This window comes from Bos indicus, chromosome 28 (assembly GCF_029378745.1).
Source record: "Bos indicus isolate NIAB-ARS_2022 breed Sahiwal x Tharparkar chromosome 28, NIAB-ARS_B.indTharparkar_mat_pri_1.0, whole genome shotgun sequence".
In the NCBI taxonomy this organism is placed as follows: domain Eukaryota; kingdom Metazoa; phylum Chordata; class Mammalia; order Artiodactyla; family Bovidae; genus Bos; species Bos indicus.
The window spans coordinates 3,113,733-3,127,753 of record NC_091787.1 but is presented as its reverse complement, the minus strand read 5'-3'; the positions used below and the strand labels follow the sequence as shown (position 1 = coordinate 3,127,753).

At 44.1% G+C, this 14,021-nt stretch overlaps 1 protein-coding gene across 1 annotated transcript in view; it reads left to right on the top strand.

Moving 5' to 3' along the window:
* Positions 1–14,021, top strand: part of FMN2 (formin 2) — a 357,570-nt gene that overhangs the window by 332,029 nt on the left and 11,520 nt on the right. Inside the window, exon 16 of the mRNA XM_070782159.1 lies at positions 617–766. Within this exon, the coding sequence (XP_070638260.1) occupies positions 617–766 (150 nt within the window). The remainder of the gene's footprint in view (positions 1–616; positions 767–14,021) is intronic.

The following is a 14,021-nucleotide window of genomic DNA, read 5'->3' as shown; positions in this document are numbered from 1 at the left end:
CGCGTACGTGTAATATGAAGCAGCCTTGATGGCCCTGGAGATGGGCACTGCTGCCACTGTCAGGATGCTGGCCGCCCTGCTCACACCCACTTAGCTGTGTTACCGTGATCTTCAGGGGCAGCCTCTGTCAGTATCGCCCAGGGCTGTTGATTTTTCCCCATCAGCAATATAGGAAGTCAGATAGTATAGAAGCAGTACAATACACGTATAGATACATGTTAGTTTAGGGGCAGAGGGCTGATATTTCATTTGTTTAGAGTCTAGGTATAGACCCACAACTTCCCTTATGTCCCAACTTGATTACAGGTTCATTTCTGAAATAGGTCAGACAGATAGTGATTAATATTGAAATTGGATGGACCAGGGATAGTTACCTGGATAGTTACCAGATAGTATATGGAGGACTCTTACCCGCTGCTAACATCTGTGTCCAAAAACTCGTAACATAAAACCTTAAGAGAACTCCTGAGGAGTTGAGTCCTCTTGGTAATAGTAACTGCCTGAATGAAATCAGCCTTTTGATGGAGAAAGAATACCCCATATTGGAAAGTAATTATAGCTTTTACACTTGTGTGTGTGTGTGTGTGTGTGTGTGTGTGTGTGTGTGCTTTCACAGCTTTTTGGAGACTACAGCCTATTTCTTCATGAGACCAAAAATTGGAGAGAAGGAAGTGTCCCCAAACGTTTTCTTCGGTATCTGGCATGAATTCAGCTCTGACTTTAAAGACTTTTGGAAGAAAGAGAACAAACTTATTCTACAAGAAAGGTAGGTGTTTTTCATTTACACAGTGGCATTTTAAAACTGGTGTTTTCTCAGTGTGACCTGTTAGGGGTTGCCAACTTTCACAGCCTGAATGAAAAACTAGGTCCTCACTCTGGGGTTTCCAGTCTAAGAGGGTGCTGAGGTTGCGCAGTACTTGGAGTTCAAATAAGAAGAGTCAGCACAGTGGCTGTGATGCTGCAAAGGGCAGCTGGGGTGATGGTTTGCCAGGATCACTGTCTGGTAGACCAGATTATGTGGTGAGGAAACCACACAGAAGCAGGCAGGCAAGAAGAGGAATGAAAGAGCCCTGCTGAGATGACAGGCCCACTCATTTCCAAAAAACCTTGATAAGGTAAGATGAATCAGTTTGGTTTATTAACTTTTGCTCAATTCATGGGATATTGTCGCACATTTCACCATTCATATCAAAATTTCTCCCAGGTGTCACCAAGAAAAAGATGATCAATGTTTTTAAGAGATATTTTCAAGACTTATCGTATCACATTTCCTTAAGTAAATCTTCAGAAATGAAGGGAAATTTCCCTTCTTAAGTACATGGAATGGAGTCCTGTCCCTTGATTATGAAGCTTACACAAGTGCATTGTTACCAAGTTGGGAAGCATGTCCCCAAATTGTGGGGTCTGAAGGGAGAATGAAAGGGAAACCAAACCCTAATCCTGAGCCTATTAGTGCACTTCCCACATCCTGACCCTAACAAGGACTTTGCTTTAGAAAATGTACCTCTTAAGGGACTTTATATAGCACAAAGTTCCACAGTTTTTTTTTTTTCATATCATCTTCATTTTGGTCTTGGTTGTCTATAAAACCATGCTGGCTCACCTAGTTTTCACTTGTAAGTAGATTTCAATCGGTCTTAAAATCAGGTGAGATTAATTGCTGACACTTGCTGAGCAAGTGGACCGTTCTCACTAATAGAATTACATACCTAGAGCCCACGACTCCATCAGAGCAGGAAGTCTGCCTCGGTGACGAGTGGATGGAAAAGAGAGTGGTCTGAATGGAAGGGAAACACTGTAAACATCTATTTGGAGACAGTGAACTTGTTCTACCTCAAGATGCATCACCCAGGTTACTGTAAAGGACATTTGCCAGGAGTCCAGGTTGGTGATGCAGGAGAGAGAACTGAGTGAACACGGGCCTATCTGGACCACTGTTCAGACATGGATGTTTCCACCTTTTCACCGAGCAAGTCTTGCTCGGTTTGGAAAATGGTGAGGAATGACTTTGGCATGTCGCAGACAGCCTCCCTCCCTGGTGCTCACTGCTCCCACGCATGCCTCCTTTCAGCTCTGACCTAAGCCTGGGAAGGGCCTGGGGCTCAGTCACACTGGGAAAGAATATAGAAAGATCAGTGTTTCACTTTGCACAGGAGCTGGGATGATACTGATCTCAGAGGGAGAGATCATAGTTCCCTGCCCGGAATTAAACCTGGGCAACCTGGATGAAAACCAGGAGTCCTAGCCGCTAGACCACCAGGGACTAGAGGCGAGAAGCAAAAGTGGCCCGGGCTCTTGCCCCTGTTTGTAAGCAAGACTGTTTCAAGGAGGCAAAAACTGTAAAAACAGGTCCAATGTTTATGATTAGATACATAGCACAACGTATGGGAGAGCACACAGGAAAACAGTTTGTTCATCCAGCTCAGAAGGAGGGCAGAGATACACACCTGCAGAGGAGTGCGGAGTGAGTGAGGAGGAACACAGTCTGGACGTGTTTAAATCACTTATATAGGACAGCCCTTCTAGGCCTTTGTTTACCTTTGGCCAATTACCTTGTATCTTTCTTCACACCTGACTGGTCCACACACCTTCCCAAAGATGTGTGTGCAAGTTTCTTCTAAGATGTATCCCTCCATAGAGGCCTATGGGTGCGTGTCCACACTTATTATGGGGTGGGGTCCCTTCCCTTTTCAACCCCAAAGAAGACTTCCTGAACATGTGCAGACAGGGAAGTCTTCCTTGACCTCAGGAGTGGGCACCTTTTCTCTTTGCTTTAGCAGAACTCAGCTTTTACCACTAGCTTTGTCCTTGGAGTGTCTGGGTGAGAACAAAGCTTGAATTTTACTCCACTTGACAAATACCAGGTGTCTGGCCCAGAGGTCGGCTATCTCCTACCTCAATACTGACAGAGTGGAAGTGGCGAGAGGTAGGCACAGACAGCAGGAGTGGAGAGGGCCTGAGAGCACATAAGTGAGCAAGGGATTCTCAGCTAAGGTCCTGGCAGGAGATCACAGGGGGTCTCTCATCCAAGCTCTCTTCACCACGTGGCCTGTCCAGAAGTGCTGAGCGGCTCCCATGGAGATGATGTTGGCCTGGAGCAAGTCATTCACCTTCAGGAATGGCGAAGGCCTTGTCCCTGAGATAGAGCTGGGTTTCCAGAAAACTCTGTTGACAACAGTCCACCATTTAGGAGATTTTAGGCATTGGACATGCTCGCTGAATATCTCATACAATCAACCCGATCCTCTTTTAATACTTCTCCTGTGCTTAAAAAAATCCAGTGGGCCTTTTGGCTCGCTGGAGGTGACTTCATTTCATCTCGTAGTGATGTTAACAGGCAGGTGACAGGAGCTGTCCCGTGCACACGGCTCGTTTGCTCTGAACAGAGGACTGAGGAGGAGCCATGGGAGGTGAGAGAGCTCCTTAGCCCTCTGGAGGACAGGGTGGAAGGTGTCTGTGGGTGCCTCACTGCAGAAATGCCAACCACAGCCTGGGGTTGGGTAGGGGCGTTGATCACGTGTGTCTGTACCTGCCACCCTCCACCTGTCTTTTCAGTGTCTTCTCCTCCTCCTGTGCTCCCTCTTCTCCTCTCTTTCTCTCTCATCTGCACTCTCACCTTCTCTTGCCTTTCAACTCCCTCCCTCCAATCGCTCTGTGCTTTAGCACAATTTCCAGGCCAGGCTGTTTCTTTAAGGGTGGACCCCTGGCCATCAGTCTGGCCCTGGCTCACATTCCCCCAACTCAGGAGGAGGGGACATTCTCGAGCTTCTAGAGAAATCCTAGAGAGGAATTCCAGAGGAGTCGTGTTCATCTTTGGATCAGCCACAGTGGCCAGAGGTTGGTTCTGCAGGGACTGTGATTGGTTCAGCAGTCCTGCAGCCAGAGCGGAGGATTGCCGTGAGTGACAACCCCCTTCTTGGCAGTGTCACTGGAGTTGGGGAGGGGCAAGTAAATGATGCTCTACCAGCCCGAATTTATTAAGCCTTTAAAAATAACCTGTGTGATTACCAGAATGTCTTAGCATGTCTTGAACTCTAAAGATGCTTTAATGGTGTGGTTGAAATTTTCCTTTCTGAGCAAGTTTTCCTTGCTCTAATTTGTAATGTATACATTGAATAATATTATAAGGTTGTAAATACTCTATAAAAATCATTACTAATTGTTGTTTGAGTATGGAGTGGTAGTAATTATTTTTGGCTTTTTCTGATGACTTATATGATTTAAACATATATTTCTTGAAACGGTGAGTTTCTAGTCTGTGGGAAAAAGGTCTGCTGTCTTTCATCAATGGGGTGTGGAAAACACAAGCATTTCCAGACCAGAGTTTTTATTGGCTTCCCAGGTAAGTGCTAGTGGTAAAGAATCCATCTCCAAAGCAGGAGATGTAAGAGACTCGGGTTTGATCCCTGGTCAGCTAGATCCCGTGGAAAAGGGCATGAGAACCCATTCCAGTATTCTTGCCTGGAGAATCCCTTGGATAGGAGCCTGGTGGGCTACAGTCCATGGGGTCTTAAAGAGTCGGACATGACTAAATCAACTTAGCATGCACACACGCTTGCTGGCTTGAGCCCTAGACAGGCATGGCTTCAGAGTTAGCAAAGTGGAGACAGTAATAGCTGTCCTGCACAGAGACGATAACTGAACAAGATTATTAGAGTATGTAGGGCAGTGTCTCCGTGCTCAATATTCAGTGGCTGTTGTGCATCATTTAATAAAAATGACCTCCTGATTATGATGACCCACAAGGTCATGTGACATTCTGACAAGGCATGTTAAGAACATATCTGTAAATGCAAGGCATTAAAGTGATGCAGTTGCCTTCTTGGTTGGTAAAATGTCTTGATTCTGAGTCCAAGGATGAACTTTTGTTTGAAGATGCCGAAGTGACCTGTCCTTTCTTGGTTTTAAATCATGCTCTACTCCTCTTGATGCTTTAGACAGCTGACGAGTTGGTTTTGTCTTGAGTCAGAAAAAATTTTTTTCATGTATGCAGAACTAGGCTTTTATATACTTATTAATTACAGGTCCATCTCCAAAGAAATCTGGACTCATTATTATTGAGCAACACAAAATATGAAAAATAAATTTTTTAAATGTCAGCTCGATCTATCCAGAAGATGGGGACAAACTGACATGAATGCTGCCCAAGCACATTGTTTGTATGTGAGGACCCAGGGGACTCATCTCATCCCCAGGGGGCCGTCAGCAGCACCGACCACTCGGGAGGCTAAGGGGGCTCGGGGGATAGGAGCTAGGTGACTTAGACAGGGTGCTGGAGGCACTGGTGCTTTTCTTTCCTTTATTTTTTTTGTATTTAAATAAATGTGTATTGGAGTGTAGTTACTGTGCAGTGTTGTGTTAGTTTCTGCTACACAGCAAAGTGAATCAGCTATACACGTGTGTGTGTGTGTGTGTGTGTGTGTATAATATATCCCCTCTGTCAACACATGCCTTTCCACAGTGATGGAAAACTACCATGATGGATGACCACCATGGTCCTGGGGGAGACAGTTGTGCCCAAGACAGCTTCATTGCCAGCAAATGCTCTGTTATAGCTGGACTTGGTTTTTAGGCAGAGTCCAGTTGTGTGACGTGTGGTCATCATCTCCTTGCATGTTGAGTTTCCAGGCCTAGGAGACCCTCGGTCATTTGATGGCGACCCTGTCTCTCTGGAGCTGATAGCCTAGCCCTGGTACAGTGTGACGGGCAGGGGAAGCAACAAGGGGGATCAGTTCCTCCAGAATTCTGTTGACGCAGATCTGATTAGGAGCGTACCAGGTGGTCCTGGGGGTGAGAGTGTCCTAGACGAGGAGACCAATCTCCAGGAGCCAGGCCTCAAGCCCCATCATGCAGGGAGGCCTGTCACCATTTCATCTGTAGTCAGCTTGAGACATTTTAATTAATCAGTGATGGCATTAGTAAGGGTTGTGCTTAAAGTGCTGTCTAACTTAATTTGCTCATTTAATTTACTCTGAGGAACCAGGAGAAAGGGCAGCTACTCCTCCCACTGCGCAGGCGAGGGGCAGTCGGATCTGGTCTCAGCCCCAGGGGTCTGTGGTTGGAGGCAAATGTCTGTGTTCCCCGCCTTAGGATACCGCACATTAAACTGAAGGTGCCTCGTGCAGTGCTGACATTCCTTTTTCCATCATTTGTATGCGTATGAGCTGTGCGTTCAGATTGAAATGGGGTGTCATCACAGTAGAAGGAAGCAAGCATTTTCAAAGCAATGAAAAATAAACTTGAGCTAAAGAGACAGACTTATTGTTCTGTAATCATGTGTTCGTTGGACACCTAAGTGGAGCTGCCTCTTGGACCTCCACTCAGCACTGTCATATGGAGCAGTACGTGAAGTTGGCCAACCACTTACCCCTTTAATTCAGGTGTCAGTTTCTAGACAAACGACCCATAACGAAACCTTCCTCCTAGTTCTGATCCCTGTAGCAGATGCCTTGGCTGGAAAATGACAAGACAGAACAGTGGCCAGTGGAGCCTGGGAATGTGTAAGGAATATGACATACACTCATTAAAGGAGTAATTCATATGTATTAAGATATAATAGGCAATTAAATTCATGAATTTATTAATTCAGCAAATATTTACATCCTACTGTGTGCTTGGCAAATTTCCTGGCCATGAGTATCTTACCCTCTAGTGAGAGAGGCAGACAATAAAAAAGTGAACACACACATTTTTAAATTATAGGTTGAAATTAGCACTATGAGGAAAGTAAAGAGTGAACCAATTTTGCAGAATGAAAAGCAGAAGAGTTTCATTTAGAAAGTGTGGTCAGAGGAGGCCTTTCTGAAGAGGCAACATTTATGCTGACACCTAAAGAACTTGAGGCTGGTGAGGGGCAGGATGGTGAGCCTGGCTGGCAGAGGTGTGGGAAGGTCACAAAGCCTGACAGAAAAGACTGACTGCTCTCCAGGTCATGAGATGAATCTGAGGGAACAGGCAGGGACCTGACCATTGAGGCCCTTGCAGTCATGCAAACAGACTGACTTCTATCGTGGGTACAGTAAAAGTTCTCCCAGGGCTTTTGAAAGGGAATGACCTGATGTGATTCATGCACAGAAGAGACAGTTGGGCCAATTGTGTAGGAGATGGGGGACCATGGTATTGAGAAACGAGTTGGGAGTAACTGAGGTGGCCCAGGTGAAAGGTGTGATGCTCTGGACCAGGAGAGGCAGCAAGAGATGACAGGAAGTGGACCCTCTGCACACATGTTATCTTGAGTTCCTGACTAGAACAATTTGGAGGTCAGAAAAGTCTAAGTCTCAGCTGCATCATGACAAGCTTATGTTAACCAGATTTTAGAGATCAGGAAAGCAAACTTCCCCCTTTCTTTCTCCTAAAATGATTTACAAAAAGCCATGGCTAAGAAAAGATCTCCATTGATAGCTAAAGAAGGCTTTCTTATCTCTTCTTGCTATTCTTTGGAACTCTGCATTCAGATGCTTATTATCTTTCCTTTGCTCCTTTGCTTTTTGCTTCTCTTCTTTTCACAGCTATTTGGAAGGCCTCCCCAGACAGCCATTTTGCTTTTTTGCATTTCTTTTCCACAGGGATGGTCTTGATCCCTGTCTTCTGTACAATGTCATGAACCTCATTCCATAGTTCATCAGGCACTCTATCCATCAGATCTAGGCCCTTAAATCTATTTCTCACTTCTACTGTATAATCATAAGGGATTTGATTTATGTCATACCTGAATGGTCTAGTGGTTTTCCCTACTTTCTTCAATTTAATTCTGAATTGGCAATAAGGAGTTCATGGTCTGAGCCACAGTCAGCTCCTGGTCTTGTTTTTGCTGACTGTATAGAGCTTCTCCATCTTTGGCTGCAAAGAATATAATCAATCTGATTTCAGTGTTGACCATCTGATGATGTCCACGTGTAGAATCTTCTCTTGTGTTGTTGCAAGAGGGTGTTTGTTATGATCAGTGCATTTTCTTGGCAAAACTCTTTTAGCCTTTGCCCTGCTTCGTTCTGTATTCCAAGGCCAAATTTGCCTGTTACTCCAGGTGTTTCGTGACTTCCTACTTTTGCATTCCAGTCCCGTATAATGAAAAGGACATCTTTTTTGGGTGTTAGTTCTAAAAGGTCTTGTAGGTCTTCACAGAACCATTCAACTTCAGCTTCTTCAGCATTACTGGTTGGGGCATAGACTTGGATTACTGTGATATTGAATGGTTTGCCTTGGAAATGATCTGAGATCATTCTGTCATTTTTGAGATTGCATCCAAGTACTGCATTTTGGGCTCTTTTGTTGACCATGATGGCTACTCCATTTCTTCTGAGGGATTCCTGCCCACAGTAGTAGATATAATGGTCATCTGAGTTAAATTCACCCATTCCAGTCCATTTTAGTATGCTGATTCCTAGAATGTCGACATTCACTCTTGCCATCTCTTGTTTGACCACTTCCAATTTGCCTTGATTCATGGACCTGACATTCCAGGTTCCTATGCAATATTGCTCTTTACAGCATCAGACCTTGCTTCTATCACCAGTCACATCCACAGCTGCGTATTGTTTTTGCTTTGGCTCCATCCCTTCATTCTTTCTGGAGTTATTTCTCCACTGATCTCCAGTAGCATATTGGGCACCTACTGACCTGGGGATTTCCTCTTTCAGTATCCTATCATTTGGAAGCAACAGTTAGAACTGGACATGGAACAACAGACTGGTTCCAAATAGGAAAAGGAGTATGTCAAGGCTGTATATTGTCACCCTGCTTATTTAACTTATATGCAGAGTACATCATGAGAAACGCTGGACTGGAAGAAGCACAGCTGGAATCAAGATTGCCGGGAGAAATATCAATAACCTCAGATATGCAGATGACACCACCCTTATGGCAGAAAGTGAAGAGGAACTAAAAAGCCTCTTGATGAAAGTGAAAGTGGAGAGTGAAAAAGTTGGCTTAAAGCTCAACATTCAGAAAACGAAGATCATGGCATCTGGTCCCATCGCTTCGTGGGAAGTGGATGGGGAAACAGTGAAAACAGTGTCAGACTTTATTTTTTGGGGCTCCAAGATCACTGCAGATGGTGACTGCAGCCATGAAATTAAAAGACGCTTACTCCTTGGAAGGAAAGTTATGACCAACCTAGACAGCATATTCAAAAGCAGAGACATTACTTTGCCAACAAAGGTCCATCTAGTCAAGGCTATGGTTTTTCCTGTGGTCATGTATGGATGTGAGAGTTGGACTATGAAGAAGGCTGAGTGCCAAAGAATTGATGCTTTTGAACTGTGGTGTTGGAGAAGACTCTTGAGAGTCTCGTGGACTGCAAGGAGATCCAACCAGTCCATTCTGAAGGAAATCAGCCCTGGGATTTCTTTGGAGGGAATGATGCTAAAAGCTGAAACTCCAGTACTTTGGCCACTTCATGCGAAGAGTTGACTCATTGGAAAAGACTGATGCTGGGAGGGACTGGGGGCAGGAGGAGAAGGGGACGACAGAGGATGAGATGGCTGGATGGCAACACTGACTCGATGGATGTGAGTCTGGGTGAACTCCGGGAGTTGGTGATGGACAGGGAGGCCTGGCGTGCTGCGATTCATGGGGTCGCAAACAGTCGGACACAACTGAGTGACTGAACTGAACTGAAGAAAAGATCTGAGACTGTGGATATCAGAAAAATTATTTTCTAAAACTTAATTCTCCAAAATGATGTAAAACTCTAAGGCGAAGGTTAGATGGAAAAAAGTCACTGCACTTGCTTCTTTATCTTATCATGTTTCGAGAGATGTTTTTAAATTTGGGGGAAAATCCTTTCTCAAAGCCTCATGTTCAAAAATGGAAAAAACTCACCCTGAAAAGTTCTGGTTCGAGCTTCTAACAGATAGTCAGGGCCAAGAGTCAAGAAATATCTTGTCCACAGACTTTTTGCTTTGAAAAAGGATTTAAACATTTCTCGTGAGTTTGTAGAGACTTATGAAGGTATCTGAGCAATTATTAATTTCTCTTCAGCATTTGCTAAAAAGTTTTTTTGATGTATTAGCAAAGTTTGTAGTAAAACATATTGGGGTCAAAGTATGGTTCATGGAGTAAAGATATTTAAAAATTGCTCATTAGAAATAACATTATGGAGTTTATAAGAGCTGAAAATGGGCTTCCTTGGCGGCTCAGTGGTAAACACACCCCTGTCAATGCAGGAGACACAGTTTTCAATCCCTGGTTTGGGAAGATACCCTGGAGGAGGATATGGCAACCCAATCCAGTATCAGTGTCTGGGAAATCCCATGGGTAGAGGAGCCTGGCAGTCTACAGTCCATGGGGTCACAAAAGAATTAGACACGACTTAGTGACTAAACAACAGTGAGCTGAAAATAATTCCTAAAGTAAGCTATTCCTTTACCAGCAAGCTATTATTTGGGAAGTCATTTTCAATTTCTTTAGGAGCCTCTCAATGTGATGGTTATAACCTGTGGGAAGAGGAGGGCCAGATTTGTCTAAAACTAAATTCTTAGGTTTGTCTGGACTTCACTGGAGCCTGGATTTTTTAGGTAGTGAAAACTGTAAGAATTCAGGGGCCCCACCAGTCACCCCCTTGTGACATCTTCCTGACTGGCTCTGAGCCCTCCAAGCAGAGGAGCCCACTGGCCAAACATCCTTCTTCCTGTCTGCTTGGCACTGCACACTCAGACCTGGCGGAGCAGTGGGGAGCTGAGAGAAATGGAAAGCATTGAGAGAGTAGCATTGAAACATATGTATGTAAATCATATGTAAAATAGATAGCTAGTGGGAAGTTGGTGTATAACACAGGGAGCTCAATCCAGTGCTCTGTGACAACCTAGATGGAGTAGGGGGTGGGAGAGAAGTTCAAGAGGGAAGGGACATGTGTATGCTTATAGCTGATTGACATTGTTTATGGCAGAAACCAACACAACATTGTAAAGCAATTATCCTCCAATTTAGAAAGATGGTAACGATAACCCTGTATGCGAGACAGCAAGAGAGACACAGATGTATAGAACAGTCTTTGGACTCTGTGGGAGAAGAAGAGGGTGGGATGATTTGGCAGAATGGCATTGAAACATGTATAATATCATATAAGAAATGAATCACCAGTCCAGGTTCTATGCATGATACTGGATGCTTGGGGCTGGTGCATTGAGACGACCCAGAGGGATGGTACAGGGAGGGAGGAGGGAGGGCGGTTCAGGATGGGGAATACGTGTATACCTGTGGCGGATTCATGTTGATATATGGCAAAACCAATACAATATTGTAAAGTAATTAACCTCCAATTAAAATAAATAAATTTATAAAAATAAATAAAAATAAATTTTTAAAAGTTTGGGATCATGGGGTCAGTAATGGGTACTCAGAAGCTAGTTGTGAGAGAAGGGGGTGGGCAGGATCGTCTCCAAGACGCAGGTGTTAGTCTCTACAACAGATTTGAAGCTGATGGCACCATTAGACCCAGCCGTGCTGGGTCATTTTATTTGACAAAGAGCAGTTAACTCACTGGTTTTGCCTGCTGAAGTCTGATTAACACTTAAGAAGCAACTGTTACAAGACATCAAACTCAATTTTGAATGTCTGTGACTCTCACATCCTGGAAGGACATGGCCAAAATATTTTTTAAAAGGTCAGCCTAGAGTTGCCATGAGGTCCACAGCTCTCTCCTGGAATCCATGGAAGAGGACACACAGCAGTGTTTCTCATAACATCTGAACGCTGGAAACAAACTCAAATGTCCTTCAGCAGATGAGTGGATAGACAAAACACAGCACATCCTTACAATGGAATAGCACTCAGCGATGCGAAGGCATGAAGCACTGATGTGTGCTGTAACATGGGTAAGCCTTCAAAATGCTGTGCTAAGCGAAAGAAGATGGTCACAGAAGACTATATGGTGCGATTTGATTTATATGAAACACCCAAAATTGGCAAGTATTTATATAGGATCTGGAAGTAGATTAGCCCTTGTTGAGGGCTGGGGGCAGAAAGGAATGGGAATTGACCTCTGACAAGGTTCCTTTGGTGGGTGGAATGTTCTAAGAATAGACAGCTGCAGAGCCTTCTAGGGTGCAGGGTATGGGTTTTTCCGTTGTTTTATTTATTTGTTTTTTTGGCCACATCATGTGACTTGTGGGGTCTTAGTTCCCTCATCCTTCCCCATCCCTCAGCAGTGACACCGCTGAGTCCTAACCACTAGACTACCAGGGAATTCCCTGTTCAATCCACTTTAAGTGGAAATTTAATCATATGTTAATGATATCTTAATAAAGCTATTTTAAAAAAAAAACAAGTAAATAGAATTTCTCACATTAGCCACTAGTCCTAATTGTGGACCACAGTTGAACATCCCACCTGTCCTCAGCAATCTGTTCAGGTTGGTCACAGTTTTGAAATCATCCCGGCCATTTCCCCTGTGCTCAGGAGATACATTCAAGGAAACCAAGTCTTTCAACTACTAATATGACTAAATGAGCTAAATCAAAATTTAAGAGATAAATCCGCTGGTGCAAATTTGTAGGAAAACAAGTAGCAGAGTTCGTTCCAAAATTTAAAAGATCTCCATCTATTTAAATAATGACTCTGTAGTGATGAAATGAGCAGTATTTCTCTGTATTAAACTTCAGATTCAGGAAATCTTTCAGTTCAGTCAATCAGTCGTGTCCGACTCTTTGCGACCCCATGAATCGCAGCACACCAGGCCTCCCTGTCCATCACCAGCTCCCAGAGTTCCCTCAAACTCACGTCCATCAAGTCGGTAATGCCATCCAGCCATCTCATCCTCTGTCGTCCCCTTCTCCTCCTGCCCCCAGTCCCTCCCAGCATCAGAGTCTTTTCCAATGAGTCAACTCTTCACATGAGGTGGCCAAAGTACTGGAGTTTCAGCTTTTAGCATCATTTCTTCCAAAGAACACCAAGGACCGATCTCCTTTAGAATGGACTGGTTGGCTCTCCTTGTACTCCAAGGGACTCTCAAGAGTCTTCTCCAACACCACAGTTCAAAAGCATCAATTCTTTGGCACTCAGCCTTCTTCACAGTCCAACTCTCACATCCATACATGACCACTGGAAAAACCATAGCCTTGACTAGATGAACCTTTGTTGGCAAAGTAATGTCTCTGCTTTTTAATATGCTATCTAGGTTGGTCATAACTTTCCTTCCAAGGAGTAAGCGTCTTTTAATTTCATGGCTGCAGTCACCATCTGCAGTGATCTTGGAGCCCCAAAAAATAAAGTCTGACACTGTTTCCACTGTTTCCCCATCTATTTCCCATGAAGTGATGGGACCAGATGCCATGATCTTCGTTTTCTGAATGTTGAGCTTTAAGCCAACTTTTTCACTCTCCTCTTTTCACTTTCATCAAGAGGCTTTTTAGTTCCTCTTCACTTTCTGCCATAAGGGTGGTGTCATCTGCATATCTGAGGTTATTGATATTTCTCCTGGCAATCTTGATTCCAGCTTGTGTTTCTTCCAGCCCAGCGTTTCTCATGATGTACTCTGCATATAAGTTAAATAAGCAGGGTGACAATATACAGCCTTGACATACTCCTTTTCCTATTTGGAACCAGTCTGTTGTTCCATGTCCAGTTCTAACTCTTGCTTCCTGACCTGCATATGGGTTTCTCAAGAGGCATGTCAGGTGGTCTGGTATTCCCGTCTTTCAGAATTTTCCACAGTTTATCATGATCCACACAGTCAAAGGCTTTGGCATAGTCAATAAAGCAGAAATAGATGTTTTTCTGGAACTGTCTCGCTTTTTCCATGATCCAGCGGATGCTGGCAATTTAATCTCTGGTTCCTCTGCCTTTTCTAAAACCAGCTTGAACATCTGGGAGTTCACAGTTCATGTATTGCTGAAGCCTGGCTTGGAGAATTTTGAGCATTACTTTACTAGTATGTGAGATGAGTGCAGTTGTGTGGTAGTTTGAGCATTCTTTGGCATTTCCTTTCTTTGGGATTGGAATGAAAACTGACCTTTTCCAGTCCTGTGGCCACTGCTGAGTTTTCCAAATTTGCTGGCATAGTGAGTGCAGCACTTTCACAGCAT